This window comes from Sphaerodactylus townsendi, linkage group LG04 (genome assembly GCF_021028975.2).
Source record: "Sphaerodactylus townsendi isolate TG3544 linkage group LG04, MPM_Stown_v2.3, whole genome shotgun sequence".
Classification (NCBI taxonomy): domain Eukaryota; kingdom Metazoa; phylum Chordata; class Lepidosauria; order Squamata; family Sphaerodactylidae; genus Sphaerodactylus; species Sphaerodactylus townsendi.
In genome coordinates this window covers 157,067,843-157,095,435 of record NC_059428.1, presented here as the reverse complement: position 1 = coordinate 157,095,435, position 27,593 = coordinate 157,067,843, and the positions used below count along the sequence as shown (strand labels likewise).

General features: G+C 48.2%; 2 protein-coding genes across 2 annotated transcripts; both read right to left on the bottom strand.

The window, feature by feature from the left end:
- Positions 1 to 1,383: 1,383 nt before the first annotated feature.
- Positions 1,384 to 11,640, bottom strand: LOC125431815 (putative short-chain dehydrogenase/reductase family 42E member 2). Its single transcript, XM_048494951.1, has 11 exons — positions 11,395 to 11,640; positions 10,563 to 10,658; positions 9,933 to 9,990; positions 8,316 to 8,434; positions 7,522 to 7,597; positions 6,671 to 6,753; positions 5,679 to 5,816; positions 4,102 to 4,167; positions 3,515 to 3,578; positions 2,066 to 2,139; positions 1,384 to 1,662 (listed from the first exon to the last, which is right to left on the bottom strand). Exons 1-11 carry the CDS (start codon positions 11,638 to 11,640, stop codon positions 1,402 to 1,404), a joined length of 1,281 nt encoding a protein of 426 aa, XP_048350908.1. The 3' UTR covers positions 1,384 to 1,401.
- Positions 11,641 to 14,432: 2,792 nt separating this feature from the next.
- LOC125432116 (putative short-chain dehydrogenase/reductase family 42E member 2) lies at positions 14,433 to 26,511 on the bottom strand. The gene is made up of 12 exons (XM_048495478.1): positions 26,441 to 26,511; positions 24,732 to 25,056; positions 24,385 to 24,480; positions 23,405 to 23,465; positions 22,302 to 22,420; positions 22,140 to 22,215; positions 21,105 to 21,187; positions 19,014 to 19,151; positions 18,779 to 18,844; positions 18,145 to 18,208; positions 15,586 to 15,659; positions 14,433 to 15,122 (listed from the first exon to the last, which is right to left on the bottom strand). The coding sequence occupies exons 2-12, from the start codon at positions 24,987 to 24,989 to the stop codon at positions 14,916 to 14,918; spliced, it is 1,242 nt and encodes a 413-aa protein (XP_048351435.1). The 5' UTR covers positions 24,990 to 25,056; positions 26,441 to 26,511; the 3' UTR covers positions 14,433 to 14,915.
- Between the last annotated feature and the right edge of the window lie 1,082 nt (positions 26,512 to 27,593).

Below are 27,593 nucleotides of genomic sequence, written 5' to 3'. Positions count from 1 at the left end.
CATCTCCTGTAAGCTCCCATTGGAAACAATGGGGTATGGGGCACCCCCTTTAGGGGTCCATAACTTTGGCCCCCCTGAACCAAACATCACCAAACTTGGGTGGTATCATCAGGACAACCTCTGGATGATACCCTGAAATTTTGATACCGCTACCTTTAAAAATGCACCCCCTGCAGACCAAAATGCGAAAACACTAAAAGATGGAAAAAACACACGAACAACCCTGAAATTTTGGTGCCCCCCATGTGACCAAATGGGGGCGTCCGGGGACATGGGGTACCCTTTGTCCCTAGGCAAATACACCGCTGCTGAGAAGCAGACACTCAGCCCTACCCATCTTCTCCGCAATGAAGCCATAAACCAGACCTCCCTTTTGGGAACCCAAAAAAACTCCGCAAGGACAACAGGCAAGCTTCCAAGTCCCACAGAGTTGTTCCTCAGGCCATTTGAGCAGTACGCGCGAACCAAAGTGGAGTGGGGAATGGTTAAGCTGATATTTCAGATCATAAGCAAACCTGCAGCCTGCAGCCTTCTTCAAACGGAGCCATATGAAGAGGTTGCGGATTTCAATAGTTTATTAGTAGGGTGCAAAATAGACTGCGATATTCACCAAGGGTACAGAGAAGCGAAAAAATTGCCCCTCTCCTCTTGATGCTGCGGGTAGACTGTTGGGACTCTCACCTCTGCTGAGTGTCCTGAGTGCCTCATTGGCCAAAGAACCCTGTCTGGTGGGTACACGATAGCAGGAGTCTTTTGGTGGCAACCCCCCCCCCCCATTTATGGAACCTGGCACCCTCTCTTTTCATTTTTAGGAAGCGGCTGAAGATGGTTTTATTTTTGGGCTGCACTCGGTCAAAGTTTAGCAGCGGTCCTAATTTGTGGTTTTAAAATTTTGGTGGTGTGTGTCTTTCTTTTTATGGGCTTCACTAATATAGTCAGCTTACTTGAGCAACAGAGGAAGGACGGCAGCCAGGAAATATTTTAAATTAATCGACAAATCCATAGAACGCATCAATAGCTCCCCCCTGCGTGCCCTTTCCCTCCTGTCAGAAATGCCTGGAGGACAGGAAAAGGGTTGGTACCCATATAGTGGTGGAAAATGCTTTCAAGTCACAGCTGAATGTTAGGGACCCTGTTGGGTTTTCAGGGCAGGAGACGAACAGAGGTGAATTGCCGTTGGCTGCCTCTGCGTTGCACAACCCCCCCGCCCCCAGAGTCTCCCAAAGCTGTGAGCTACAGTACAGACCTCTCCAATTATTTGCCGCCACAGAACGGTTGCTGCCATGTTTCTTTTATTCATCTTAACATTAACGGTTGCCCGTTATCTGGGAACTGAAGAACCGTGCCGCAAAGCAGACCACACAATCCGGGGACACTGCTCTCTCCCCTTCAATAACCAGTTTATTGCAAGAGCTCCTGGTACCGGGCCCACCGTTCCCTCAGAAAGTCTCCCGTTTCTCGATATTTAACACACAGAACAATCATGCCGACAAAGAGCAGCAAGCAAAAGAACAGTTTCAGGAGGAAGAAATTTCTCCTGCGGGGTCTCGTTTTCATGAAATGATCCACGCAACTGGCGAACGTGTACTTCTTGGGGGCGTAACCCAGCTGCTTGCGAGCTTTGTCTATTTTGAACGTGTGCATGCAGGAAATGTTGTGCACCTGGAAAGGAAAAAGAAAGGAGGGTTTTTATTTATTTATTTGTTTGTTTGTTTGTTTGTTTATTAATTAGATTTAATATACCCGAAGGACTCAGGGCGGTGAACAAGATAAAATATTATATATGGAAACATACATACAATTTAAAAACAGTTACATTCTAAAACCACGTCCCACGAAACCCATATACGACCCTCCCCAGAAAGGAATAATGGGTCCTACTGATGCTAAGGACCCCTGTAATTTAGAGGCCTTCGAGAGCAGGAGCGAAGGAAAACAGCAACGGTCAAGGGTAGAATCCACCGCCCACCCCACAACTTTCCATCACCCGGCCTCCCACCAGCCAATTCCCCTTTATGTGTGAACGAGGCCTATATTTTCTTCCCTTACCGCCAGGGCGACCTACCTCATAACGGGTGACGAGTGGGTTTATTTCCACAAGGGGCCGAAGTAACAAGTACAAATACTCCATAAATACCGCTGCAAGAAGGGGAAGAAGAAGAAGAAGAAGAAGGTCACATGAGAGCCCGAGGAGAGGGCAGTTCAATTCACAAGTGCGTCTCCCCCCCAACAACAACTCTTGAACTGAAGAAGTAAGAACATTAGTACTCAGAAATTACTGAATGGGTATTTCATACATCGAGGGTACCTCACTGGAAGGAAGTTTATTCCTGAGGGAAGAAAGGATAAAGCACTGAGTGCTCCACGGCCCGGTCAGGACGGTACTAGGGCACTTATCTTCCACCACTTCTGCTTCCCCCTTGAGGCCGTGTGCCCACAGCAGTGGGGGGTGGGGAGAGAAGGCAGATCATGAAGGAAATGCTGAGTCAGCTGCCAGCCAAACAGGGCAACAGGTACCGGTACTTCCTGCAACTGGACACACGTTGAAATGTAATACAGGGGTCCCCCATCTAGTCCGGCGGTTGGGCCATTTCAAAGTTTAAAGACCACGGAGTGGTTGCCCCGACAAAATGGCTGCCACAGGAGGCGACAAGCCACGCGTCGTCCCAGGATAGCCAGCTGCCGGCCGGGAAATCCCTGGAGGTTTGTAGGTGGAACCTGGGGAGGGGGCAGAATTAGGGGAAAGACCCAGTGGTGGGATCCAAAAACTTTAGTAACAGGTCCCCATGGTGGTGGGATTGAAACTGTGGCGTAGCACCAATGGGGCTGGGTGGGACACGACGGGGGCGTGGCCGGGCATTCCGGGGGCGGGGCATTCCTGGGCGGTCCTTGGGCGGGAAACGAATGCACGCAGGCGCAAGCTGCCACGCACACCGGCGCACCTCCTGCTAGACTGCTTCAAGTTCTGCGCACTACTGCTGAGAGGAGGGGCGTAACTAAGGCAAAAATCACCAATTAGTAACCCCCTCTCGGCACACACAAATAATTAGTAACCTACTCTCGGGAACCTGTGAGAACCTGCTGGATCCCACCTCTGGAAAGACCCCACCCCTTTCGCAGCTGCTGTTTCCTCCAAGGGGAGATCAGCTGTAATTTTGGCGTATCTCCAAGGCTCAGCCATTGGTTGGCAACCAACGGAGGTGGATGTTTGTGAATGGGTGCTACCTGGAGGCGCAAAGGGGTACCTCTTGGCTGCTTTTGAAGCACCAACTACTCTAGTGAGTGGTGGAAGGAAGCTCTTTGCTTTGGAGGGACAAGCTAGTGGGCATTAGGGAACCCGCTGCCGGGCATCAAGTGGGACATCCCATAAAATGGCTGGTTTACGCCCTTTGGCCAAAACTCTAACCAAGATGTCCTGGCACCTGTCACATTAATGGCCCCTAAACCATCGCAAATGTTGGCGAAAGCCATAGAAACACGGGAAGCATCGAGTTGGCAGCAGCAAAGGTTTTACCTGACAGGTGAACTAGAAAAACAGGAGAATGGATCCACGGCTTCCGGGCCCCCAACGCTTCAAACTGAAATGAAAAATGAAAGACTGAGCAGTGAGAAGGTTTCCGCTTTGATATGATGATGCTGCTCCTTTCCCAAAGGGTGTCCTTGGAAGCGCTTGCTGATCCAAACGTGGATCACCAGCCAAAAGTGTAACGACTGCTGCTGATAATGATTTTACATTTTTGAACCGCCGGTGGTGGTGGGTGGGGTGGGGATCCTACCAGGTATAAAAACCTCATTTCTGAAAAATAGAAGTTTGGAAAAACCAACCAACTAACATTCGGCAGTAATTCTAGAAGGTCACACTCCGGTACCTTCTGATCTCTGTCCAAAGAAGACCACAAGAACCCGCATTGAGTGACCACTTCATGGCGGATTGTTCTGTCACAGACAAAATACGGCGGCTCAGAAGGGCCTCTTCCTTTTTGACTCTGGTCTAGGATCCAGTTCCCAACGCTCCTTTCAGGAGCAGATGGGGGTGCCCCAGAGGCAACTAAAGCCTTTGTGTGCTGTTAAAATGGCAACAGAGAAAGCTCCGGTACTTACCAGTGGAGATAACCATTCATAAAGGTTCACTTTCTCGCCGTCATTGATAAAATACGCCTGGCCCCCCTTCAGACGTCACAAGCAGGAGAGAGAAAGGAAATGCGATTAACTGGGGTTGGGGAATTCTTGCTTGGGGTAGAGGTTGGGGTAGAGATGGGTGGAGTTTGTAGACGGGAGGGAATCCAAGTAGGGACATCTTTAGAATGCGAACACTGGATGCTGGGCACAATTCTAAAATGACAGTCCCAGGGACAAGCAACAGTATTTTCATCCGCACAACCAACCAGATCCCCCATGTCCTATCACAGTGATGGCGAACCTATGGCACGGGTGCCAGAGGTGGCACCCAGAGCCCTCTCTGTGGGCACGCGCACACAGAGTTTGTCTTGAAATCGCCCCCCCCCCACATCTAGGCTGGCCTGGACCGCTGGACTTGATGTGCATGCACCTTAGCGAGCAGAGAGGACTCGACTGGTGGGACTGGTGGCTGCTACCCGGGGGGGAGGGGGCAGAGGCAGCAGAGATACTAGAGAGGTGCAGAGTGGCAGATGTGGGACTTGCTGGAGGCTACAGCAGGCTGGCCCCTGCTCGAGGGGGTTATTCAGGTTAAATTGCCGCGTTGGCACTTTGCAATAAATAAGTGGGTTTTGGGTTGCAATTTGGGCACTCGGTCTTGAAAAGGTTCGCCATCACTGTCCTATCGGAAGCTGTGTTGGCACAAGAGCCCCACCTGATTCTGGCCACTTTCTGAAACCACAAGGTGTCGGCTGGCATCATTTCTGTGAAACCCTAACACCGGAGTCCCTCCCCTCCAGAGCACGCACTGATCTTAAGCCTCTGGCAGCAGAGAGAGATTAAATGCTGGTTTCCCCCCAGTTTTATCCCACTTCCACTTATGCCACCTTCCCATCTCAGTGTATGGCAAATTTCAAACTGTAGGCTCCTTGCGACGGGGACCTTCAACACGCAACCTCATACCCAAACCCAAATCTGGGGATCAGTACAGAATCTACTCATTTCAGCCCAGGTGAAGCTTTCGTGCGCAGGTATTTGCACAGTGGAGGGTGTTGACTGTTTTCACACCGTTCTTTGCATTGAACCCATTAAGAAGAAGAAGAGTTTAGATTTATACCCAACTTTCTCTCCTGTAAGGAGACTCAAGGTGGTTTACAAGCTCCTTTCCCTTCCTCTCCCCACAACAGACACCTTGTGAGGCACGGAGAGAACTGTGACTAGCCCAAGGTCACCCAGCAGGAATGTAGGAGTGTGGAAATACATCTGGTTCACCAGATAAGCCTCCGCCACTCAGGTGAAGGGGTGGGAAAATCAAACTCGGTTCTCCAGATTAGAATCCCCCTGCTCTTAACCACTCCACCACGCTGGCTCTCTGTGCACTAAACTTTACATTCTCATGGGTCCTATCCACTATTGCTGTGGTCCCAGCCCCTGTATCAAAATTGGCTTGCTTCTTAAAAAAAAACACCAAAACATTATTAAGGGATACAAGACAGGTGACTGAAATGCAGGAGAAGCTTCTTCCTGGAGAAGGGGGAAGCGAGGTGAAGAATTTGACCCACTGCTATATAGTTCTTCTCGGGAGTCAGAGCCTCCGCCGCGAGAACGTGAGCCTGCACGAGATTCTTCACGTGGGCCCAGTTCATGAATGTATTTGGACTCCCGACTTTGAAGTTAAACAGCCCCCGTTCAATATTCAGCTGTTGGAACACAGAGAACCAATGCAAAGTTATTTCCAGTTTGAGAGATCCAGCAGAAAACAAGCGTGCTCCCTCACCAATGCGACATCCCTTCCAATATCTAAACATGGCTATCATGTCCCTACTTCACCTTCTCTTCACCAAACTAAACATCCCCAGCTCCCTAAGTCTCTCCTCATAGGGCATGGATTCCAGACCTTTGACCAAGACAGAAGGAATTTTTTTGCCTCTAGAAGATAGTTTTCTCTCTTCCTCCCTCCTGCAGCCCCAAATGCTCCCCCCATACTGCTTGTGGGAGAGGTCCCCTTCCCCCCCACCCCACAGCCCCAGACAAATCGCTTATGACCAGTGGTGGGATCCAAAGATTTTAGTAACAGGTTCCCATGGTGGTGGGATTCAAACAGTGGTGTAGCGCCAATGGGGCTGGGCGGGGCACAACAAGGGCGGGGGCGGGCATTCCGGGGGAGGGGCATTCCTGGGCAGGGCTGTGGCAAGGATGCAGCCACTGCGCCGGTCCTTGGGTAGGAAATGAATGCACGCAGGTGCGGGCTGCCACGCATGCCAGTGCACCTCCTGCTAGACTGCTTCAAGTTCTGCGCGCAACTGCTGAGACGAGGGGCGTAACTAAGGCAAAAATCACGTGGCAAAATCACCAATTAGTAACCCCCTCTCAGCACACACAAATAATTAGTAACCTACTCTTGGGAACCTGTGAGAACCTGCTGGATCCCACCTCTGCTTATGACCAGTAGCATTCAGAAGCCACTGCCACAGCAGACGCAATGCTAAAATACCCATTTGCGGAACAAAGTCCCCATTTGCAGAACAAAGTGTGCAGCCAATGCAATGCTTACTGCCATTCGGGGCATGTGTCTCTGTTCTTCTGGCCCATAGATGCCAGGGGCCCGCAGAGCACAAGTATACAGCTTGCCACCACCTAAGGAACAGGACAGACGGAATCAGCAGGCGGCTCCTCCGGGAATTTGCAGGAATGGGCCGGGGTGCTAGGGAAGCCCTTTGCCTGCTTGAGACCCTGGGGAGCTGGGACACATCAAAGGAGGCCACCCTGAGCTGGACAGACCATCTGTTGCCAATCTCCAGGTAGCACCTGGGGATCTCCTGCTATTACTCCAAACAAACAAGACTGGTCCCTTGGAGAAAACGGCCAGTTTGGAAGGTGGACTTGATGGTATTGTCCCCCATTCCACTCCCCAAACCCCACCTTTCACAGGCTCCACCTCTAAAATCTCTAGGTCACAGGTGTCAAACTCACAGCCCTCCAGATGTTATGGACTACAGTTCCCATCATCCTCTGCCAGCATGATGCTGGCAGGAGATGATGGAAACTGTAGTCCATAACATCTGGAGGGCTGCGAGTTTGACACCTATGCTCTAGGTATTTCCCAACTCAGAGATGGCAACCCTAGCATAAATGCAGCTCCACCAGTTGAAGAACAGCCTGTATAACGCCACCTGGTGAGTTCATGGTGCCAGCAGAGACCTGAAAACTGTGGATTTTGGCACTTAATAACCCACGCCGTCCAGGTCAAAACTAGATCTTTGGGAACATCAACAGAGATCTTTGGGAGCACGCTAGATCTTTGGGATCGTGCTGAGAAGGGCAGCCTTCCCACAGATAAAGACCCAGATGCCAACTCAACACAAGAAACAATATGGGGGCTGCGGCGTGAGAATAAGACGGCACCTGCCAGGGACGACCCGTTCGCCGCTAAAACCATTTGCTCGGCAATCGATTTGGTCCGGGAATATTCGTTCACGTGCTGCAACGAAAGCACAAAATGGAATGATTTGATTAATTGATGCATGTGTTTGTGTGTACATCGGCAGGCAAGATGGGTAACAATACCTGACAAGTCAGTGTAAAATAGCCCAAAAGATAAGACTGTTAGATTTTTTTTTCCCTGGTAATTCAGCCGAACGCTCAAAGGCTATTGAGCCCAGCAAAGCCCACCTGGTTGGTGTGTGCGCCAGGAACAAAATTACTCAGATTCTTTTTATCTATTCAAACTAATATTGGAACCGCATTTCTGAATAGGATAAATGTAGTTTCCTAATCTAGTCTCCCTAACCGGGACTGAGGGAAATACAAGACCTTGCCCGCATGGTTGTGAGATGAAGAAGAAGACAGCGTACTTACAAGTAGAGGTGGGGATAAAAGAAAGGAAGTTAAGTTTCCCTGGAAATCACAGTCTTTGCATTAAAGGGACAGTTTCAGAGCGTAAGAAAGGACGCCCGATAACTTGACCCCTCTAACGGATTCTCTAATCAAGTCCCTCTGAAGTCTGATGTTAAGAGACAACACAAAGTCTTTCGCTTCCAACAAAGACAACCTACCCACCAGTCGAAAAGTCCTTAACAACACTGTCCAAAACATGCTTTGGATTACTGCAATAAAAACCCTTTGCTGCCATTTTGTTTTTTCCTGCTTTATATCCTCCCCGCCAAACTGTTGCGGCCAGACTAGAAAGGCTCACCAACCTTATCCAGAGGATAATACGGCACGCTCTCCTCATCTCCGTCGATAATAGTCTGCCCCGCAAAGACCACGTTGACGGTGCTGGTGTAGATCAGCCGGGGGATGTTGCGTTTCCTGCAGACTGCGGGGGGATTCGGAAGGCCCGGTGTGTTGGATAGAAAATGGCAATAGGGAAAGAAATCTGTTATCGGGGACCCAAAGTGGAGGGCGTCACAGTGTCTCACCCTCAACGCTCCCAGATGGTTGGCACCCATCTTCTAGCTCAAGCAGAACGCCTGTTCTTCCTATCCTATCAAAGTATGGATTTGCTTTTTAAAAAATGAATTATATTAAGAACATAAGAACATAAGAACAAGCCAGTTGGATCAGACCAGAGTCCATCTAGTCCAGCTCTCTGCTACTGGCAGTGGCCCACCAGGTGCCTTTGGGAGCTCACATGCAGGAGGTGAAAGCAATGGCCTTCTGCAGCTGTTGCTCCTGAGCACCTGGACTGTTAAGGCATTTGCAATCTCAGATCAAAGAGGATCAAGATTGGTAGCCATAAATCAACTTCTCCTCCATAAATCTGTCCAAGCCCCTTTTAAAGCTATCCAGGTTAGTGGCCATCACCACCTCCTGTGGCAGCATATTCCAAACACCAATCACACGTTGTGTGAAGAAGTGTTTCCTTTTATTAGTCCTTATTCTACCCCCCAGCATTTTCAATGTATGCCCCCTGGTTCTAGTATTGTGAGAAAGAGAGAAAAATTTCTCTCTGTCAACATTTTCTACCCCATGCATAATTTTATAGACTTCAATCATACCCCCCCTCAGACGTCTCCTCTCCAAACTAAAGAGTCCCAAACGCTGCAGCCTCTCCTCATAAGGAAGGTGCTCCAGTCCCTCAATCATCCTCATTGCCCTTCTCTGCACTTTTTTTATCTCTTCAATATCCTTTTTGAGATGTGGCGACCAGAACTGAACACAGGACTCCAAGTGTGGTCGCACCACTGCTTTATATAAGGGCATGACAATCTTTGCAGTTTTATTCTCAATTCCTTTCCTAATTATCCCCAGCATAGAGTTTGCCTTTTTTTGTTTTGTTCCATAGGTAGCATCCCCCTTCTGCAAAGAAAACCACGATCTAAACCAGGGATCCCCAACATGATGCCCATGGGATACACTAACATATTTTCTGGCACCTGCCAAATGTTTTTCAGAAATGGACGGGGCCAGGTAAGGCTTTTGCCCAGCCAGGCCTTCTGACTGACTACTGGACTGTGCAGATTTTAAAAAAAATCTTGCTTTGGCAGCAAACGTCACCGCAACGCAAGGATCGGCACTGCGTCACTGACGTTAAGTGGTGACGATAATTCTGTGGCTGGCTCCGCCTCCTGCAGTGGCCATTTTGTGGCAGCCCTGTTGCTTCAACGGCCACCATGCAGTGTCAGAATTCTACAGGTACCCAAAGACTCCAAAACATTGGGGACCCCTGCTGTAAGCTGACCTGTCAGAGGCAACCTTGGCTTCTCAGTCAAGGCTGAGCTGAAGCTCTAGGCCCCGTGGGAATCAGAGCTGGGCATGTCACACCTTGCACTGAAAGGGGCAGTTTCCAAGTTAGGACCGGAAGCGGTACGCACCTTCAATGACTATTCCGGTGCCTCTGACATTGACGGACTGGATTTCTCTCCTGTGTAACTAGAAGAGGAGAGACAGGGCGGAATGTCGTGTCAGCGGCCGGAACAACAGTTCAAAGGATCTAGCGATTCTGTTTGCTTTTGGGAATGCGAGCTGTCCCGTATGAGGAAGGAAACTGATCATAGGATTGTAGAGCTGGAAGAGACCCCCAAGGGTCATCAAGTCCAACCCCTGCAATCCAGGAACACACAATCAAAGCACTCCTAACAGAAGGGGCAGGGGTTCTTTACAGAGGCATCCGAAGGGCAGTGCTTTGCTTAGACACCGTTGATGGACGGCACTGTTGAGTGACAAGATGACAGCAGAGAGCAATCATACACTGAGCAGCTTCATCCCATACGTATGCACGTGCGACCAAGCCGTAACTGCCTGCGGCAACCCCTGCAAGGGACATTCAAGGCAAGCGAGAAGCGGTGGTGGTTTGCCGTTGCCTTCCTTTGCAGAACCTTCCTCCGAGGTCTCCCTGCCAAGTACCAACCTTGCACCGTGTCATTCCACCTTTCACCATCGGCCAGCCAGCCCTTACCCAAAAACCTCAAGGCCAGAGAAGGTACCGGGCGGGAGATACTCACTTGCTCAACCCCTGACATTCCATACGCCGCTGCGTGGACGACGCAATCAGCCCCTTCGCAGGCCGCGTAGAAGTCAGTGTAATGTCTGACATCCCCCTGGAACACAAGAGGTTAACTCTTGACGGAAAGGCTGCTCCTTCTGAGGTTGCAGCTTGAAAGGTGGGCGCGGCTAAGCAGCAGGCACAGTGGGTGGATCTGAGCTCTGTTCATGAATTTTTGACCCATGAAGAAGAAGAAGAAGAAGAAGAAGAAGAAGAAGAAGAAGAAGAAGAAGAAGAAGAAGAAGAAGAAGAAGAGGAGGAGGAGGAGGAGGAGGAGGAGGAGGAGGAGGAAGAGGAGGAGGAGGAGGAGGAGTTTGGATTTATATCCCCCCTTTCTCTCCTGTAAGGAGACTCAAAGGGGCTTACAAACTCATTACCCTTCCCCCCTCACAACAAACACCCTGTGAGATGGGTGGGGCTGAGAGAGCGCCGAAGAACTGTGACTAGACCAAGGTCACCCAGCTGGCATGTGTTGGAGTGCACAAGCTAATCTAGTTCACCAGGTAAGCCTCCACACCTCCAGAGCGGGGAATCAAACCCAGTTCCTCCAGATTACAGTGCACGTGCTCTTAACCGCTATGCCACTGCTGGCTGAATGTCGAGGAAATCAATTTCTTGGCAGCACCCGACAGCCACATCCCAGTTTCATTTTTTTCTGGGTTTGCTTCCATCATGGGAATAAGTGTCCCAAATAAACACACATCATGGGAATAAGTGTCCCAAATAAACACACGTGTCATGTTTACATCAAGCAAAACGGGATGCAAGCTTCACAAACCTGAAATACATACCTGAACAAGTGCAACGCCTTTCGGGATTGGCCACAAAGGCTTTTGGATGTCATAGATAACCACATCTGTTCCTGCTTTGGCAAGAGTGCAGCCGAGGGTGAACCCAAAGTGGCCGGCCCCTCCTGTTATCACCGTCTTCAGGCTGACGATTTTCGGTTTAGAAGCGTCCGTCTTTTGCTCAGCCTGTTTGGCGTCACGTTTTAAGGGCTTAAGAGGCTTTTTCTCCTGGGCCGGAGGGCTCTCCATTGCGTATGCCAGGGCTCAGGGCTCTGCCAGATCACAAAACGCCCCCCGGGGGTGAAGCATGTCTCAAAACCTGCTAAAAGACCACAGAGACAAATTAGGCGACTAACAGGGAAAGGAGGCTACCAGCCAACTTTCGTACCTAAGACAAACCACCCGGGCCAGGCTGGCTGGAAGACCCGGGTTCTAATCTCTGCTCTGCTACCTGCAGGGTGAACTGGGGTTAGCCCCCTCCGTCTCAGCACATCCTACTTTGCAGGGGTGTGATGAGGATAACATGTGGAAAAGGAGAATCACATATCCCACCTTGTGTTTTTGAGCATAAATAAAACACATACTACAGGAGGGGTTCCCAATGTTTTGAGTCTGGGGCCATCTTTGGAATTCTGACTCAGTACGGGAGGTGCGGCCAGAATATGGATGTGAAAGGAGGCGGGGCCTGCCACAAAAACGGCTGCAATCGCTTAACTTTCAATCACACAGCGAAGATCCATGAGATGCAGTGGCAAGCTCTTGCCAAGACAACGTTTTTTACCTGCACAGCCCGTCCAATCAGAAGGTTTGCTGGGCGAAAGTCCCACCTTGCCCTGACCACTTTCTATAAACACTTGGTGGGCACCACGGGCACTATGACGCCTACATGCATGATGCTGGGGACCCTTGTACTAGGGAGCAGAGAGAGCAGGATTAAGCCAGCCAGCACATTGTGAAAGAACCCACATTTGCACGTCACAAACAATCACGGTTTAGATCGAAGACTTCCTAAGCCAAAAAGACGTTGATCTCAGCTCTGCCTTCCAGGGAAAAGGGGTGAAAGAGGGAACGTGAGATTGAGGATCTCAGGCTGGTTCAGATAACAAAATAAATTGCTGTCGGTTCTCGACGTCAGAAAGCACGTGTATGTAAAGTGCCGTCAAGCCGTTGTAATGGCAACCCAGAAAGCTTTGCGGCCAGAGCAGGGACTTGAACACGGGTCTCCCCAGATCCTTGACCAATACTCAATCCATGTCCCCTTGACTTCAACCCACACTGGCCGCAATACAACACGGAAAGGTGGAAGAAAATTAGGTACCACCTGGGACCGCCCTGTGAGGCAGGTTAGACTGAGAGAGGGTTACGGCCCCAACTCGAACCCGGCTCTTCCAAATTCTAAAACAAGACTCTACTTACATCATTCTGGATAATATCCAGTTCACCTGGCCCAGGTATCCACCCCACTTTGGAATGTTAACCGTTTAAAAGGCAGAAGCTCCGCTGGCAGTTAATGAGGCGGTTAAGTGGAATTCTGCTCTTGATAAATCCCCCTCAACTTCCTTCAGAGTTTTATATAAAATGAAGGGTCGTACTTGTTATCAGTTTTTCCGGTGCTAATATTTGGGATAACCTCTCCCAAGGGGTTTTTTTCCTTGGTTTCGGACTTCTTAAAAGAGTCAGCACATTTCAAACACGACAATAATTTTGACCAGTAGGGCACAGGTTTGGTTCCTCACGTTTCAAATCCTACACGTTGTTTGGGTGCCTGCAAAATGGAAATGGGAGGGATTTGAAATCCAAAATATTTCGCCCTTCACTGCGCCATCGGCTCTATTGTAAACCAAGTTATCTACTTTTAGGTCGACCTAAATGAAGTTGGGCGCTCTGAGGAAGGATTGTGCCTGAACGCATTGAAGTCAACGGGCCTAACTGTGAATAGGATCGCATTCTCATAGCTTAAGGCTTGTGCTGTTGTCCTAAGAACAATTTGAAAGCAGAATATGTTCAAATGAACCACCGAAACTACTCGTTCAACGCAAGACTGTCCAGTTTGCCCAGGACACACCAGTCAGCAGTCCTGTTCATTTTTAGACATTGATACCCAGCTTTCTACTCCAGTGGGGACCCCTTTCTCCCTTTTATCCTCACAACAACCCTGCAAGGTTTCTCGCATTTGGGCATCTTTCTCGAATAACAATTTCCGCTCACAACCCCAAAAGTTAGGAGGACTGGGCAGGGGCTTTTAAAGAAATCCTTCCTTTCTCACCTAAGAGAGAAACCTAGAACACTCTCACTTGGAAGCAAATTCAGGGGGTTTTAGCCTTCTGGTTGCTCCTTAAATCAGAAGGGTCTCATGATTTCTTAAGGACTAGCACCAATTATTATCCTAGTTAGGGAAAAAAACTTTTTTAATGGGACCCTAGGCTCTGGCAGGGTTTTCCTGATATAATTATGCCCTCTGAAAAATGGCATTTTATCCCTCCACCCCCCTAGTCCTGGCCACTAACTTCTGATTATTCCATCCATTCTCCAGTTTTGGGGTGAGGGTGGAAAAGAATGACATAACGGCTTTTGAAGCACCGGGTCCCCCAAATGGCACCAAGCTCCTAATTCGACGGCTTTCGTTCCTGCCGCTGCTTAAATCTCTGCTTCTTATTCATCCAAATTCCCATTCTGGGTGGCGATGCCAACCTCCAGGTAGGTCCTGGAGATTTCTCACTGTTGCAACTGATACTCGGAGTACAAAGATCATCTCCCCTGGAGAATATGGCTGCTTTCAAGGGCGGGCTTTATTAAATACTGATGAACATCTCTGTGTCCCCAAAAGGTGCCCTCTGCTAGGCACCCCAAGGGTTGGCAGGGTGAATAGAGACACGGGTGTCTTAAAAGCAGGGTTCCCCCAACCCACCATGGGTCAGTCTGGTAACTCCGTAGCACAAAGACTGAACATTTACAACAATGTAAAAACAAAAAAAACCCAGCTTCCCTTCGGAGCTGTCCCACCAAAGAACGCCCACACCAGCATTTCCCTCTTTGGATCGGGGAAACTTTATTTCTCATCTTCAAGACCACAGAAACGACGTCAGGACCTCAGTGCAATCGTTTTAAAATCCACAGTCGGCATCTGTTCCCAGGACCAACAGACTGTTTCACATTTAAGGATCACAGTTTTTTAAAGCAGGCAATGGAAGACAGCAACGACTTCACCGTAACTTGTCACCGGAAAGGTTTGCACAGGCACGCAAAAGCGTCCAGCGATGGACCATTGAAATATGCAAGTTCGTAGCAACGATTGGCTTTCACGGCCAAGAGAGTGACTCTCCCGGCTCAGCTGCAGTGTTGCGATGGGACAATTGGCCGTTCGTCATACATCCACGAAAACGATATCTAAGCGGCTTGTCGAAAGTAACACACGTTCATCACAGTTGAAGTACTATTAGAGGGAGGATCCGGCCCCTTAGTTTCTCTCCTGTGATTCATTACATGCAAAACAATTCATTCTACCCAAAGAATACAGAATGTTCTTAAAAGAGGAAAGACAGAAAGACCACAGATAAAAACATGCCAAATGTAAGCAACAGCACATGGGAGAATGCCTGATCTCGGCAGTGGGGTCTTGTTTTTAGGTAATGATCCACGGTATCGGCCAGCGTGAACTTTTGGGGGCAGTAACCCAGCTGCTTCTGGGCCTTGTCTATTCGAAACGTGTGCGTGACTGTCAGGTTTCTTATCTGTGGGAAGGAAAGGACAGAAACAAAGAAACATAAACATGACACGTGAAACAAGAGAAGCAATGGGGTGCCACAAATGGGGTGCCACAAATGGGGTGGATTTCACAATTACGGCAATTGCACTGGCTACTGATCTGCTCCTGACCCCAGGTTTGATTTTTAAAGCCCGTCATGCTTTGGGACCAGGGTGTTGGAAGGACTGAGGGAAGGTGTTTTATAAGCTGCTTTGAGACTCCTCACGGTTCAGAAAAGCGGGGTATAAATCCAAACTACTCTTTTTCATCTACAAGAATGGAGTGTGCACATGAGATACAGTCACCCACATGAGCATCCAATCTGCAGTTGAAGCAGAACTGAGCTTCATTCAGTCCACGAACCATTCCAGTCTCGGCTCTGACTTTTCCCTCAGAAAGGAAGTGCGTTGCTCTTAATCAGAACAAAAAATATATATCTATACATTCACCTCATTTCTGGTGACGAGAGGAGTGAAGTTGAAAACTGGTTTAAGGAGCAGGTGCAGATATTCCAGCAAGGCAGCTGTGAAAAACGATTTCTACTGTTAGTTACGTTTTTATTGGTTCATTGCTTTTAAAGTTAGATTTGAGTTTAGTAGCACCTGAGAGACCATCAAGATTTGGGGGCTGGAAAGGATGAAGCGTTGATTTGTCTACGCACTGGGGAAAAAATAGGGAAAAACAGAAAATGGTGGCCAGGAATTGTTTCAAGAGTGTGAACAAAAGGGGGGATTGAAAATGTTTTACAAATGTTTTAGTAGATTTGTGTGTCTCGCTCCTTTCTGATAGGCCATATTGTGATAACGAAACTGGGCCTCTTCTCAGTTGGGGGCAGAGCAAAGAACCCAACGGGAGAAATGGTTCATTCTAATAAAATAATAAAGAAAGGGCGCATTTGGTGCACTGTATTTGGCTAGATCTAGATAAAAGAGACAATATTATGAGAAAGACATCCGAGGATGACAGTTGTCGACACGACTCACATTGGGACCTTTAGCCTGATTTTTTAAAGTCGAGGGTAGCTTATTCAAGAATGGAGACACGACAATATAAATCACTTCACAGATTGTATCCCGTTCCAATCGGATTAACTCGACAATAACAATTCAGGTTGGTTTAAATGCTGAAAGCAGAGGGTGGATCGTACAGAGGGTTTGCAATCTTGGGTGGCGATGAAATCAAGTTCAGGCTTGACAGCGCTGTGCTGAATGTGACATGATAAAATAATGGATGCAGACATGAAACCCACTAATTGTTCTTTTGAATTACGTGGAGGGCTGTTTATCAAGGAAAGACATGACTAGTCCTGAATTTGCGACTGGCAGCTAAAGCAATCTAGGCTTGATATTGGGAAAATGGCAATTACGCCATGACAAACTAAGATGGGTGGTGGAATGGGGTCATCAGGTCTTTCGGTATAAAGCTGTGGAGTGCGTGTTGCGATATCACCCATAATAGCAGCATCCTCCCTTGAAATTCCTGATTATTGAGAGCATATGCAGAAGACGACAAACTGACACCCCAGCCGTGAAAATGTACATGGAAGGCAGTTGCATGGAAGAACCAGGCCCAAACCAGTTTCAATGCTTGTGGATCAACCGCCAAGAAAACCAGGAGTAAGCGGAGAGTGTGGAAAAGTTTTCAAAGCACCTCTGGGCTCCTGTTTTATTCTGATACTACAGAGTATCACAACTACCAATCTAGAATTAGCAGAAAAGAATAAACTTATGAGTAAAACCCATCTATTAAAAAAATTTAGAGACGTCAGGGTGTTTTGGAGGGTTGGTATTTGGCTTTTTAAAAGATGCGCTTCTTTTGTCTTTTCGCTGGAAGAGGAATTGCAATGTTGGACGACTGGAAAGAAGCGTGCCTTTATTTTTTGTGAATGAGGAAGACGGTGATTGGGAGCGATTGCAATATTTTTCCACTGGGCCTTCCCCGCCTAGCCTCCTTTGCCAGAGGTCACACGAATGATGCAAGTCTTGAACCCAGTGCCACCCTGACTCCAATAAATTTTCAGCCCTCGGCTGATCTCACAGATGAGCGTGTCATCACGTAAGCGGAAGGATTCCAGCAGGCATAAGCATCTTTTAGCCTCAGATTTTCTGCACACACAAAACTCTCTAGTGTCATACTCAGGATGTTAAGAAACAAACGGGAGAACATTTTAATCTAGGATATTCCATTGCTGACCTAAGAGTGACAGTCCTCATACAGGGATGCTTAAAAGGGAGATTGCAACGAGAGATGGCTGAATTTGAGTTAATTCACCAATTCAGGACAATGGACAGCTCTCCCCAGGGAGGAATAGGGACATAGGATTGTTATCTGACGCTTGTGTTTGTGCTGTCAAGTCACAGTTAACTTCTGGTGACCCTGTAAGGTTTTCAAGGCAAGAGAAGTCGAGAGGTGGTTTGCCATGGCTACAGATGCTAATTTTCTGCCCCTAAGCATTTCTCCCTACACCCTGTCTCAGGGTGCTGCTATTCCCACAGTCCCAATCTGGATCAGTCCCCATGCCGCCACCCCGCTCTTGAGAATTCACTTTTTAAAACTGCATGGATCGCCCCAGGCACAATGGATTTGACCTTGCAGGATTTGATCATTTTTGCAAATGGTCCCACAATATATCTGCCGTGACCATTGATGGTTCAAGTTCTTTGGCTGTTTGGGACACCTTTTCATTTGCAGAGAGTGAACCCACTGATAACACTCCCAACAGCTAGCGTTATTTGGAGATTTGTGCCATCAAATCTTCCAAATCTGGGACCCTGCATGTTTAGTCCTGCAAAGAACAGAACTCCGCAGTACCTGGAACCAACGAAGAAACCTCAGAGCATTTTTATGACAGAGTAGAAGAACTGAGTCAAAATCCCATAATAGCTTTCATCGCTTTGGCCCCAGAGGATAGCCCACGCAACCAAACGGTACCTAATCTGGGCATGCAAACTAGTTGGCATGAAGTTTCCTCAAAAGGCAAAATCCCACATAGCGAATGCTCATTTTACCTGTTGCATGAACGAGAAAAGCAGGAGCACGAATCCATGGCTTCTTGTAGCCCAGTTTCTCAAACTGGAGGGGACAGAAAAGAAGAGAATGTGAGAATGGAGCCATTTCCTACTTTCCTGCCGTAAGAGAACAGAAGCAAGGTCATGGAGTTAAAAGAGCCCCGCTGAACTATGAAGTTCACTCGGCGGCTTTGAACAAATAACTTTCACATCCCGACCTACTTTGCAGGGTTGTTGTGGGGCTCAAAGTGTGCTCGGGGCAGGATTCCAGACTGGCAACTTGGAGATCCTTGTTGCCTCAAGAAGACTGCTGGACGGTGGTCAGTGCGGGGGAGAGGGTCAAGTTTTTCAAAACAAAGCTGCTGAGTGGTCAGTGCAAGTCTGAGTGGTCATGTGATACTGATGTTAGTGGGCTGTGTGGCGGTAGCATCCACATGACGGTTTCTCAAAAAGCTCAACAGTGTTGGGGGAGCCCTATTCTAACCACTGTACCACACTGCCATAGTGGCTTCTCTCCCCCCCGCCTTCCTCTCACACACACACACACACACACACACACACACACACACACACACAAATTACGTTTCCTCAGTTTTCTCAAGCAAAAAACTAACTTGAAAAAAGTATTTCATACCAGCGGGGTGATCCATTCAGAAAAATTGGTGTTTTCTCCATCATTTATATAATATACCTGACCACTCTGTGAGAAAGAAAGGAGAGAGAAGTTAACAACACATGGGATCCAGTATGATGTCACTTCAAGAGACTCACTTTTTTTTTTCAACATCGCATAATAAAGTGGACCTACGGAAATACAGGGTCCTTTTAAGTATTCTGGCTACCATTAAAAACTGAACGGATTTGCTTACAGCGATGTAGCCTCTCTCAGCAGTTAGGGCCACAGAGGCCAAGAGATGACCTTGTACGAGGTTGAGAACGTGGACCCAGTTCATCAGGGTGTTGGGACTCCAAAACTCAAAGATGAAGAGACGTCTTTGGATGTTATTCTGTGGAGATAACGTAAGTAACATAAGTAAGACAGCTCTGAACAACAACAGCAGTAGAAGAAGAAGAGTTGGATTTATATCCCCCTTTTCTCTCCTGTAAGGAGGCTCAAAGGGGCTGACAATCTCCTTTCCCTCCCCCACCCACAACAAGCACCCTGTGAGCTAGATGGGTAGGGCTGAGAGAGCTCCAAAGAGAGCTCCAAAGAACTGTGACTAGCCCAAGGTCACCCATTGGCCTGTGTTGGGAGTGCACAAGCTAATCTGGTTCCCCAGATAAGCCTCCACAGCTCAAGTGGCAGAGTGGGGAATCCGGTTCTCCAGATTAGAGTGCACCCGTTCCACCTACACCACGCTGGCTCTCATAGACACACAGATGGACTTGCAGGGGGCACCTGGTACTACCCTTCATTTGCGACTGAGAGCACATGACTCGATACTATGCTCATTTGCCTGACTGTGGACAAGGCAGCGTGTAAAAATGAATAATTTTCACATTTGTTCGGGACTACATTCTAACGCAGAAGGATATGCAATTTCCTCGATCGCTGCACCTCAACTGACAGTACAAACATATTTTTCTGAGACAGAGTATAACAGAGGTGTTTTGCCATTGCCTGCCTCTGTGTAGCGACCCTGGTATTCTTTAGTGCATCCCCACCCAAGTCCTAGCCTGGGCTGACCCTCCTTAACTTCTGAGGTCTGTCAAATTTAGGCTGGTCTGGGCCTAGATCTTCTAGAGACAACTATTTGCTATTATTTGAGTTTGAGCCTTCCTTCCAAACCACCTTCAGAGGGGTTCCCGGTTGAGATCTCCCAGTGCTGACCCAGACTGGCCTTCCTTTCAGCCAAATCACTATATCCCAATAACATGTGGTGGCGAACCTATGGCACGGGTGCCAGAGGTGGCACTCAGAGCCCTCTCTGTGGGCACGTGCAAACAGGGTCGCCCTCCCCACACACACACATCTAGGCTGGCCTGGGCTGCTGGGTTCGATTATTAGCATTAAACCTATGACCTAGTTTTGGGGAAGCAGTGTAGGTAACCCTGTTAAGCGCTGTTAAACCTCACTGATTTTCATGCGAAGAACTAAAGCGCGATCCTTTACCTGGGAGTAAGCTCAGTTGCTGGCAATGGGGCTTGCTTCTGAGTAAACGCATGCCTCAGAGCCAACCGCTTTTTCTAAACTAAAACCTCAGTATTCAGGTTAAATTGCCGTGTTGGCACTTTGCGATAAGTGGATTTTGGGTTGCAATTTGGGCATTTGGTCTCGAAAAGGTTCGCCATCACTGCTATAAACCCTCTAATCTTACCCTGGGAACCCTCTAATCTTACCCTCAAGACACGCCCGACTGCATTAAAAGTAATCAATTCTGCTTATAAATATTGCACGGTGGTGTAATCCGACACGAGGCCCACACAAGCGCTGCAAGCAAGCCGTGATCTTCTCGAGATCATCCGCGTCTGTTCACGCGAGTCCTAGAAAAGTTCCTGTGCCGTTCCGCCGACAAAATACAATGGCTTTAAAATACCATTTACCAGGGACAGCTGCCGGGGCTGAAAGAATTAAGCATCCTTCTTGACACCCTGTCAACCTGGGATTAAAGGCCATGTGTTTGCGGAGATGTATGTTTCGTTCTCACAGCCGTTTGCCAAACTTGTTCTCACAGTCATTTGCCAATTTTCATTTCTTTGGCAGAGGGTTTTTAATTTAGTTATTTTTCAAATGCTGGTTTTCTGCAAGCCCAGCGGTGCTACCAGGCCAGATCTCTCCCAACTGCACCCTTGGGCGCATATTCACAAAATTCTCCTAATTAGAAGGGGAAAAAAATTAGAATGAAGGGGATACGATCTGGTTTATTAAGGCACACTTTGAATTAGCAGGAAAAAAATGAATTCTGCGTTCTGATCCAGCACTCTGCCGGGTATCCGCAGACACACAAACCAATACGTACAGCAACTCGTGGAAGGTGTCTCTGTTCCTCGGGCCCGTAGATGCCGGGTGGGCGAATGACACAGGTATGAAGTGTACCACCTCCTAAAAGATAAACAGGAAATATAGCGGAGATGATTCTGTGTAACAAAGGGCTGGGTTGGATAATGCAGCTGTGCTTCATTCAACTGCATATCATGGGGAAAGATCAAGACCTTATGTTGATATTATGCAGTGGTGGGATCCAAAAATTTTAGTAACAGGTTCCCATGGTGGTGGGATTCAAACTGTGGTGTAGTGCCAATGGGGCTGGGCGGGGCACGACGGGGGCGTGGCCGGGCATTCCTGGGCGGGGCTGTGGCAAGGACGCAGCCACTGCGCCAGTCTTTGGGTGGGAAACTAAATGCACGCAGGCGCAGGCTGCCACGCACGCCGGTGCACCTCCAGCTAGACTGCTTCCAGTTCTGCGCGCTACTGCTGAGAGGAGGGGCGTAACTAAGGCAAAAATCACGTGGCAAAATCACCAATTAGTAACCCCCTCTCAGCACACACAAATAATTAGTAACCTACTTTCGGGAACCTGTGAGAACCTGCTGGATCCCACCTCTGATATTATGCCTACAAGCACTGGGAGTTCAGCCACTGTGCATGCTGGAAGTTCTAGCTACCCATGATGCTTCTGAAAGATTAGGAATGAATATGACATCACACGGACCTTTATCGTTTCACGTGGGGTCCTTCCGCTTTGCACACAGAGTAACCCCCCCCCCCCCAATCTGGAAATCACCTCCTATAAACACTCCTAGCTATTGAGAATTGTGGGCTTAACGGGCTTTGTAGTTCCCACCCCTCAAAACCAGCCCTGTGCTACATTATGCTGTGTTAGGAAAAAAAATAACTCTGCACAGGCTCAGATGCTTTCTCCTTGCTATTATTTTAATGCAAGCATTTCAGGACTGAGCCCTCACCTATTTTCCAGCCCTCATCATGGAAAGTTTGTCATGTGATATACAAATAATAGTAATAATAATAATAATAATAATAATTCTGGACGCACCTTTAAGTGGGGTCCCATCAGCGGCCAGTATCATTTGATCAGCAATTGCTTTGGTTCTCGAATAGTGGTCGGTGTGCTAAAAAAGAGACAATTCAGTAAATTATATTGTTTAATACTGACACACCTAGAGAAGTGGTCTTTCACCGACGGAGTGGGAAATACCTTCTCCAGAGGAAAATACGACACTGTTTCCTCGTCACCGTCTTCGATGGGGTCCCCTCCAAATACAACATTTACCGAACTGGTATATATCAGTCTGGAAATGCTCCTTTGCTGGCATACTATGTGGAAAAGACAATGAACTTCAAAAGTAAAACTATCAGGAAATCTACAGGGGGCTGAAAACACGTGGCTTTGTGTCCTGCTAAAAACAGCTTTGCCGTGAAAAGGAAGCTGGCCTCTCCCTTTCATTCAAAGCAACACAATTGTATATTTCTTTTTAAACAGTTGTGTTCAAAACAGCAATCAACAAAATTCACAGAGAGCCAGTGCGGTATAGTGGACTTTAATCTGGAGAACAGGGTTTGTTTCCTCATTTCTCTACCTGAGCGGTAAGTTATCTGGTGAACTGGATTTGTTTCCCTACTCCTACACATAAAGCCTGCTGTGTGACCCTAGGCTAGTCACAGTGCCCTCTGAACTCTCTCGGCCCCACCTACAAGGTGTCTGTTGTGAGAAGAGGAAGAGAAGGAGTTTGTATGTTGCTTTGAGACTCCTTACGCAGAGAAAGGCAGAGCAGGTGGCACTGAGAGTCTAAAGAAAACTGTGACTAGGTCAAGGTCACCCAGCAGGAATGTAGGAGTGGGGAAACAAATATAGTCCACTGGATAAGAGTCTGCCGCTCATGTGGAGGAGTGGGAAATCAAACCTGGTTCTTGAGATTAGAATCCACCTGCTCTTAACCTCTACATCAAAGGTCAGAGAAGCATCACTTTGATTCCTCCACACCCCCTGCTCTATTGCAGGATCTTCAAAAGAGGGAAGGGCTTTGGTTGCTACCCCAGGCCCCCTACCACCAGACCTCTCTGGGAAGAGATCATCGACAAAATAGTGTGCCAAGCCAAGAAGCATGACCCCAAATCCCAGGATTCCCTGCAGCACTGCAATGGATGCTGGGGGCAACTAGGACTCCTGGGTTTCATTTTCCAAATAGCATGCAGCTTCGTTGAACCCCCTGAGCATATTTCTGCCTGCTGTGAATGCTTGGGTCTCTTTGACTGTTCTTCCCCTGGAATGTCTCATCAGAAGAAAATCGAGCTACGTACCCTTGATGACGACTTTCGTCCCTCCCACGTTTATGGATTCGATCAGCTCTTTGTTTTGCAGCTGGAAAGGAAAAGGCATCGCATTGGAACAACTGTTCATCAGCAATTCACATTTGCCATTCAGTTGGAATAAGAATTGAACTGCGGTGGAGAGGGGAAAGAGGGTATCTCTTGGTGAAATGCCGTGGCTAGAATGTCAGACTAGGACATGGGACAAACAGATTTGAACTATAGTAGCTGGTCTTGAGGTGACCTTGGGTGACCTTGAGGTGGCCTCGTTGCAATTTCTCAGCCTAACCTACCATCACAGCAAAGTTGTTGTGAGAATACAAAGATCTCCAGGATCGGAGTCTCAACGGTTCACCCACCCTACTCCGTATCTTGAGCCCCTATATCAGTGATGGCGAACCTTTTCGAGACCAAGTGCCCAAAGTGCAACCCAAAACCCACTTATTTATCGCAAAGTGCCAACACAGCAATTTAACCTGAATACTGAGGTTTTCATTTAGAAAAAATGGTTGGCTCCAAGGCGTGCGTTACTCGGGAGTAAGCTTGGTGGTAGTCGGTGGCTTTGCTTTGAAGCAACCATGCAACTCTTCGAACGGGTGAATCATGACCCTAGGAGGGTTTACTCAGAAGCAAGCCCCATTGCCAGCAACCGAGCTTACTCCCAGGTAAAGGATCGCGCTTCAGTTTTTCGCATGAAAATCAGTGGGGTTTAACAGTGCTTAACAGGGTCACCTACACTGCTCCCCCAAAACTAGGTCTTAGGTTTAATGCTAATAATCGAGCCCAGTGACCCAGGCCAGCCTAGATGTGTGTGTGTGGGGGGCGATTTCCCCCCCACACATGACGAACTCTGTTTGCGCATGCCCACAGAGAGGGCTCTGAGTGCCACCTCTGGCACCTGTGCCATAGGTTCGCCACCACTGCCCTATATGCTTCTTTTATGTAATTTGCTGGGTGGGATATTGCCTTACTTGCTCCATCCCTGACATGCCATATGACGCGACATGGAACACGCAGTCCACCCCTTCGCAAGCTTCGAACACAGCCTCGTAATCTTGCACGTCTCCCTGCAACATACACCGTAGCCAAGAGTTACCAGAACAGTTAGCAAAATGTCCCTTTGGAACAGGGGTGTCCAACTCTGACCCTCCAGATGTTTCTGGACTACAATTCCCATCAGCCCCTGCCAGGATGCCGTTTCATCATTCCCCGCCCCTTATTTTTGCTCCCACCGGACTGCAAGTGTGGGATCCAGAAAACCACAACCCTGCTGCAGACTCCACTTGTGTCCTCCACAACACACGACTTTGCGCTTTACCTGGAAAAACACAGCTTGCTTGGGAATGTCCCATTTAGGTTTCTTCCTGTCAAACAAAACAACCCCGATCTCTTTGTTGGCGAGGGCACAGCCCAGGTGGTAGCCAAAGTAGCCCCCTCCTCCAGTGACCAGTGCTTTAGCCATTGTCTTCCGCAGTTGTCCAAAGTGGCCGTGAAGTCTACAATTTGAGGCTTGTCTGCAGTGGGGCACCAGTCCATTGGGCCGGGTTCGGATCGTGTCTCCGGGCAGCGACCCCATTTTGAGAACTCATCCACAGCTTTCTTCCCGCGTCGTCCGGCCAACCTCCATCCACAGCCTCAAAAACCTGTGGGAAAGGCACAGAAACGACAGCCGATTAATTTTGCCAACTTCTCAACCCATAGCTGGCAGCTGTAAATCTTAGTAGGGATATAATGCCACAGAGTGGGGTCCTCGCTTCTTGCATTCTTTCCAGAGTCAAGAATGTATTGCCCTCAGGGTGCTGAGCTACACATGAAATGAATAGGATGGACTCAGCGACAGTCTGGGGGATGGGGGTGGAATTGCCAATCAGGAATGACACTTGGCCATTTGAATGGAGACAAAAAATGCAATTACCTCACAGCGGATGCACTAGGGAATAAAGTTTGGATCTCCAGAATAAACTAGTAGCCCGAGACAATCTTTGCCTGAGAAAATCTGGGGAGGAGGCCTTATTCGTACTGGGGTTTGTCGCTTAGAACATAAGAACATAAGAACAAGCCAGCTGGATCAGACCAGAGTCCATCTAGTCCAGCTCTCTGCTACTCGCAGTGGCCCACCAGGTGCCTTGGGGAGCTCACATGCAGGATGTGAAAGCAATGGCCTTCTGCGGCTGTTGCTCCCAATCACCTGGTCTGTTAAGGCATTTGCAATCTCAGATCAAAGAGGATCAAGATTGGTAGCCATAAATCGACTTCTCCTCCATCAATCTGTCCAAGCCCGTTTGAAAGCTATCCAGGTTAGTGGCCATCACCACCTCCTGTGGCAGCATATTCCAAACACCAATCGCACGTTGCGTGAAGAAGTTTTTCCTTTTATTAGTCCTAATTCTTCCCCCCAGCATTTTCAATGAATGCCCCCTGGTTCTACTATGGTGAGAAAGAGAGAAAAATTTCTCTCTGTCAACATTTTCTACCCCATGCATAATTTTATAGACTTCAATCATATCCCCCCTCAGACGTCTCCTCTCCAAACTAAAGAGTCCCAAACACTGCAGCCTCTCCTCATAGGGAAGGTGCTCCAGTCCCTCAATCATCCTTGTTGCCCTTCTCTGCACTTTTTCTATCTCCTCAATATCCTTTTTGAGATGCAGCGACCAGAACTGGACACAGGACTCCAAGTGCGGTCGCACCACTGCTTTATATAAGGGCATGACAATCTTTGCAGTTTTATTATTAAAAGTTTGTCAAGGCATCTGACCTGCACCCCACCCCCCACCCCCACGGCAAAGCACCAGTCTGCTTCAGAAATAAAAAAAAATACCTTTTTTATTATTCTTTTGGCTTTCTAGATGTCCTACGATAGAAGCTCAAAGTGACAGGAAAAACATTTTCTCCTCTGTGCTTGCCTTCTCTGTTTAATATCAGGAGACTGGCTCCGACCGGGTGACTTGAGAGATTCCCAAAGACCACCTTTATATAGGTGTTTCATTTTCTGTGTGCGATGAAGAAAGAGAGAGAGATCTTTACCTGTGATTCCTGACTGGGCTACAGGCCAGAAGGGCTGGGCTCCAATTATAGCTGCTATGCTTCTTCTGTCAAAAGTTCCTCCGAATGCCGGGGCTGTCCCAAAACTTTTCAGTCCCAGCGGCAATAAGTCAACATGTCAACTTCCTTCAGTCAACTATGGTGAGAAAGCAAATCTGCAAAAAAAAAAAGGCGTGGATGTTAATAGACAAATGGTGCAACTTGCACACCCTCTGCTTATTTCAGCTTTTAAAAAGAAAAGTTTCAGACAAGTGATGTGTTCTCAGTATGAACAAAAGAAGGAGGCAAGGAAATCCTGCACATTTCCAGGATGTGAAAGGGACAATACCTGGGAGAGTCCACCGCGGTTCCCAAGGGGCCTTCCCCCCGCAACGTAAATACACAGTCGTGTTTCACTCAGATCTAGATGAGAGACGGCCCCCTCTGCCAGAGGACCACCTGATATTTCCCCACTCAAAACTGCAACGATTCATCGCTGGCAAAACTTTCTCCTTCCTCAGCGATCGAATACAATTGGGTCTTACTTTGAAGATAAAGTATCTGCCCATATGAATCATTTCAGCATTAGTCAAAAGTGGTGTGTTTTCTGTCTTGCAGAAAAGGACAACCGTGATAATGAAGAGGTTGGAATAAGGGGGGAAAGAGTTTGAAGAAGAGGAGTTTGGATTTATATCCCCCCTTTCTCTCCTGCAGGAGACTCAAAGGGGCTGACAATCTCCTTGCCCTCCCCCCGCCCACAACAAACACCTTGTGAGGTAGATGGGGCTGAGAGAGCTCCAAAGAACTGTGACTAGCCCAAGGTCACACAGCTGGCATGTGTTGGGAGTGCACAAGCTAATCTGATTCACCAGATAAGCCTCCACAGCTCAAGTGGCAGAGCGGGGAATCAAACCCAGTTCTCCAGATTAGAGTGCACCTGCTCTTAACCACTACACCATGCTCAGGGAAAGCTACAGAGACCGGAGACATGCTAAGAGCACCCAAGAAAACTGCGGGATATAGAACTTTTTGGTTTATAAAAAGCAACAATTGAGGTGGGACAAACACATTATTCACAGGATGGAGAAAGAGGACAGAGAACTTTCCTTCTCTCTTTCGTCAAAAACTCGGGGCACCCAATGAAGCTTAAGGGCGA

Excerpts from the sequence above, each read along its gene's own strand:
- LOC125431815 (XM_048494951.1), bottom strand. The coding sequence starts at position 11,640 with ATGGAGAGCCCTCCGGCCCAGGAGAAAAAGCCTCTTAAGCCCTTAAAA. Across the intron at positions 3,579-4,101 it reads ATGAATGGTTATCTCCACTG|TTTGAAGCGTTGGGGGCCCG; the intron begins GTAAGTACCGGA and ends TTTTCATTTCAG. Across the intron at positions 1,663-2,065 it reads CACTCGTCACCCGTTATGAG|GTGCACAACATTTCCTGCAT; the intron begins GTAGGTCGCCCT and ends TTTCCTTTCCAG.
- LOC125432116 (XM_048495478.1), bottom strand. The coding sequence starts at position 24,989 with ATGGGGTCGCTGCCCGGAGACACGATCCGAACCCGGCCCAATGGACTG. Across the intron at positions 23,466-24,384 it reads GCATGTCAGGGATGGAGCAA|CTGCAAAACAAAGAGCTGAT; the intron begins GTAAGGCAATAT and ends TTTCCTTTCCAG. Across the intron at positions 18,209-18,778 it reads CTGAATGGATCACCCCGCTG|TTTGAGAAACTGGGCTACAA; the intron begins GTATGAAATACT and ends TGTCCCCTCCAG.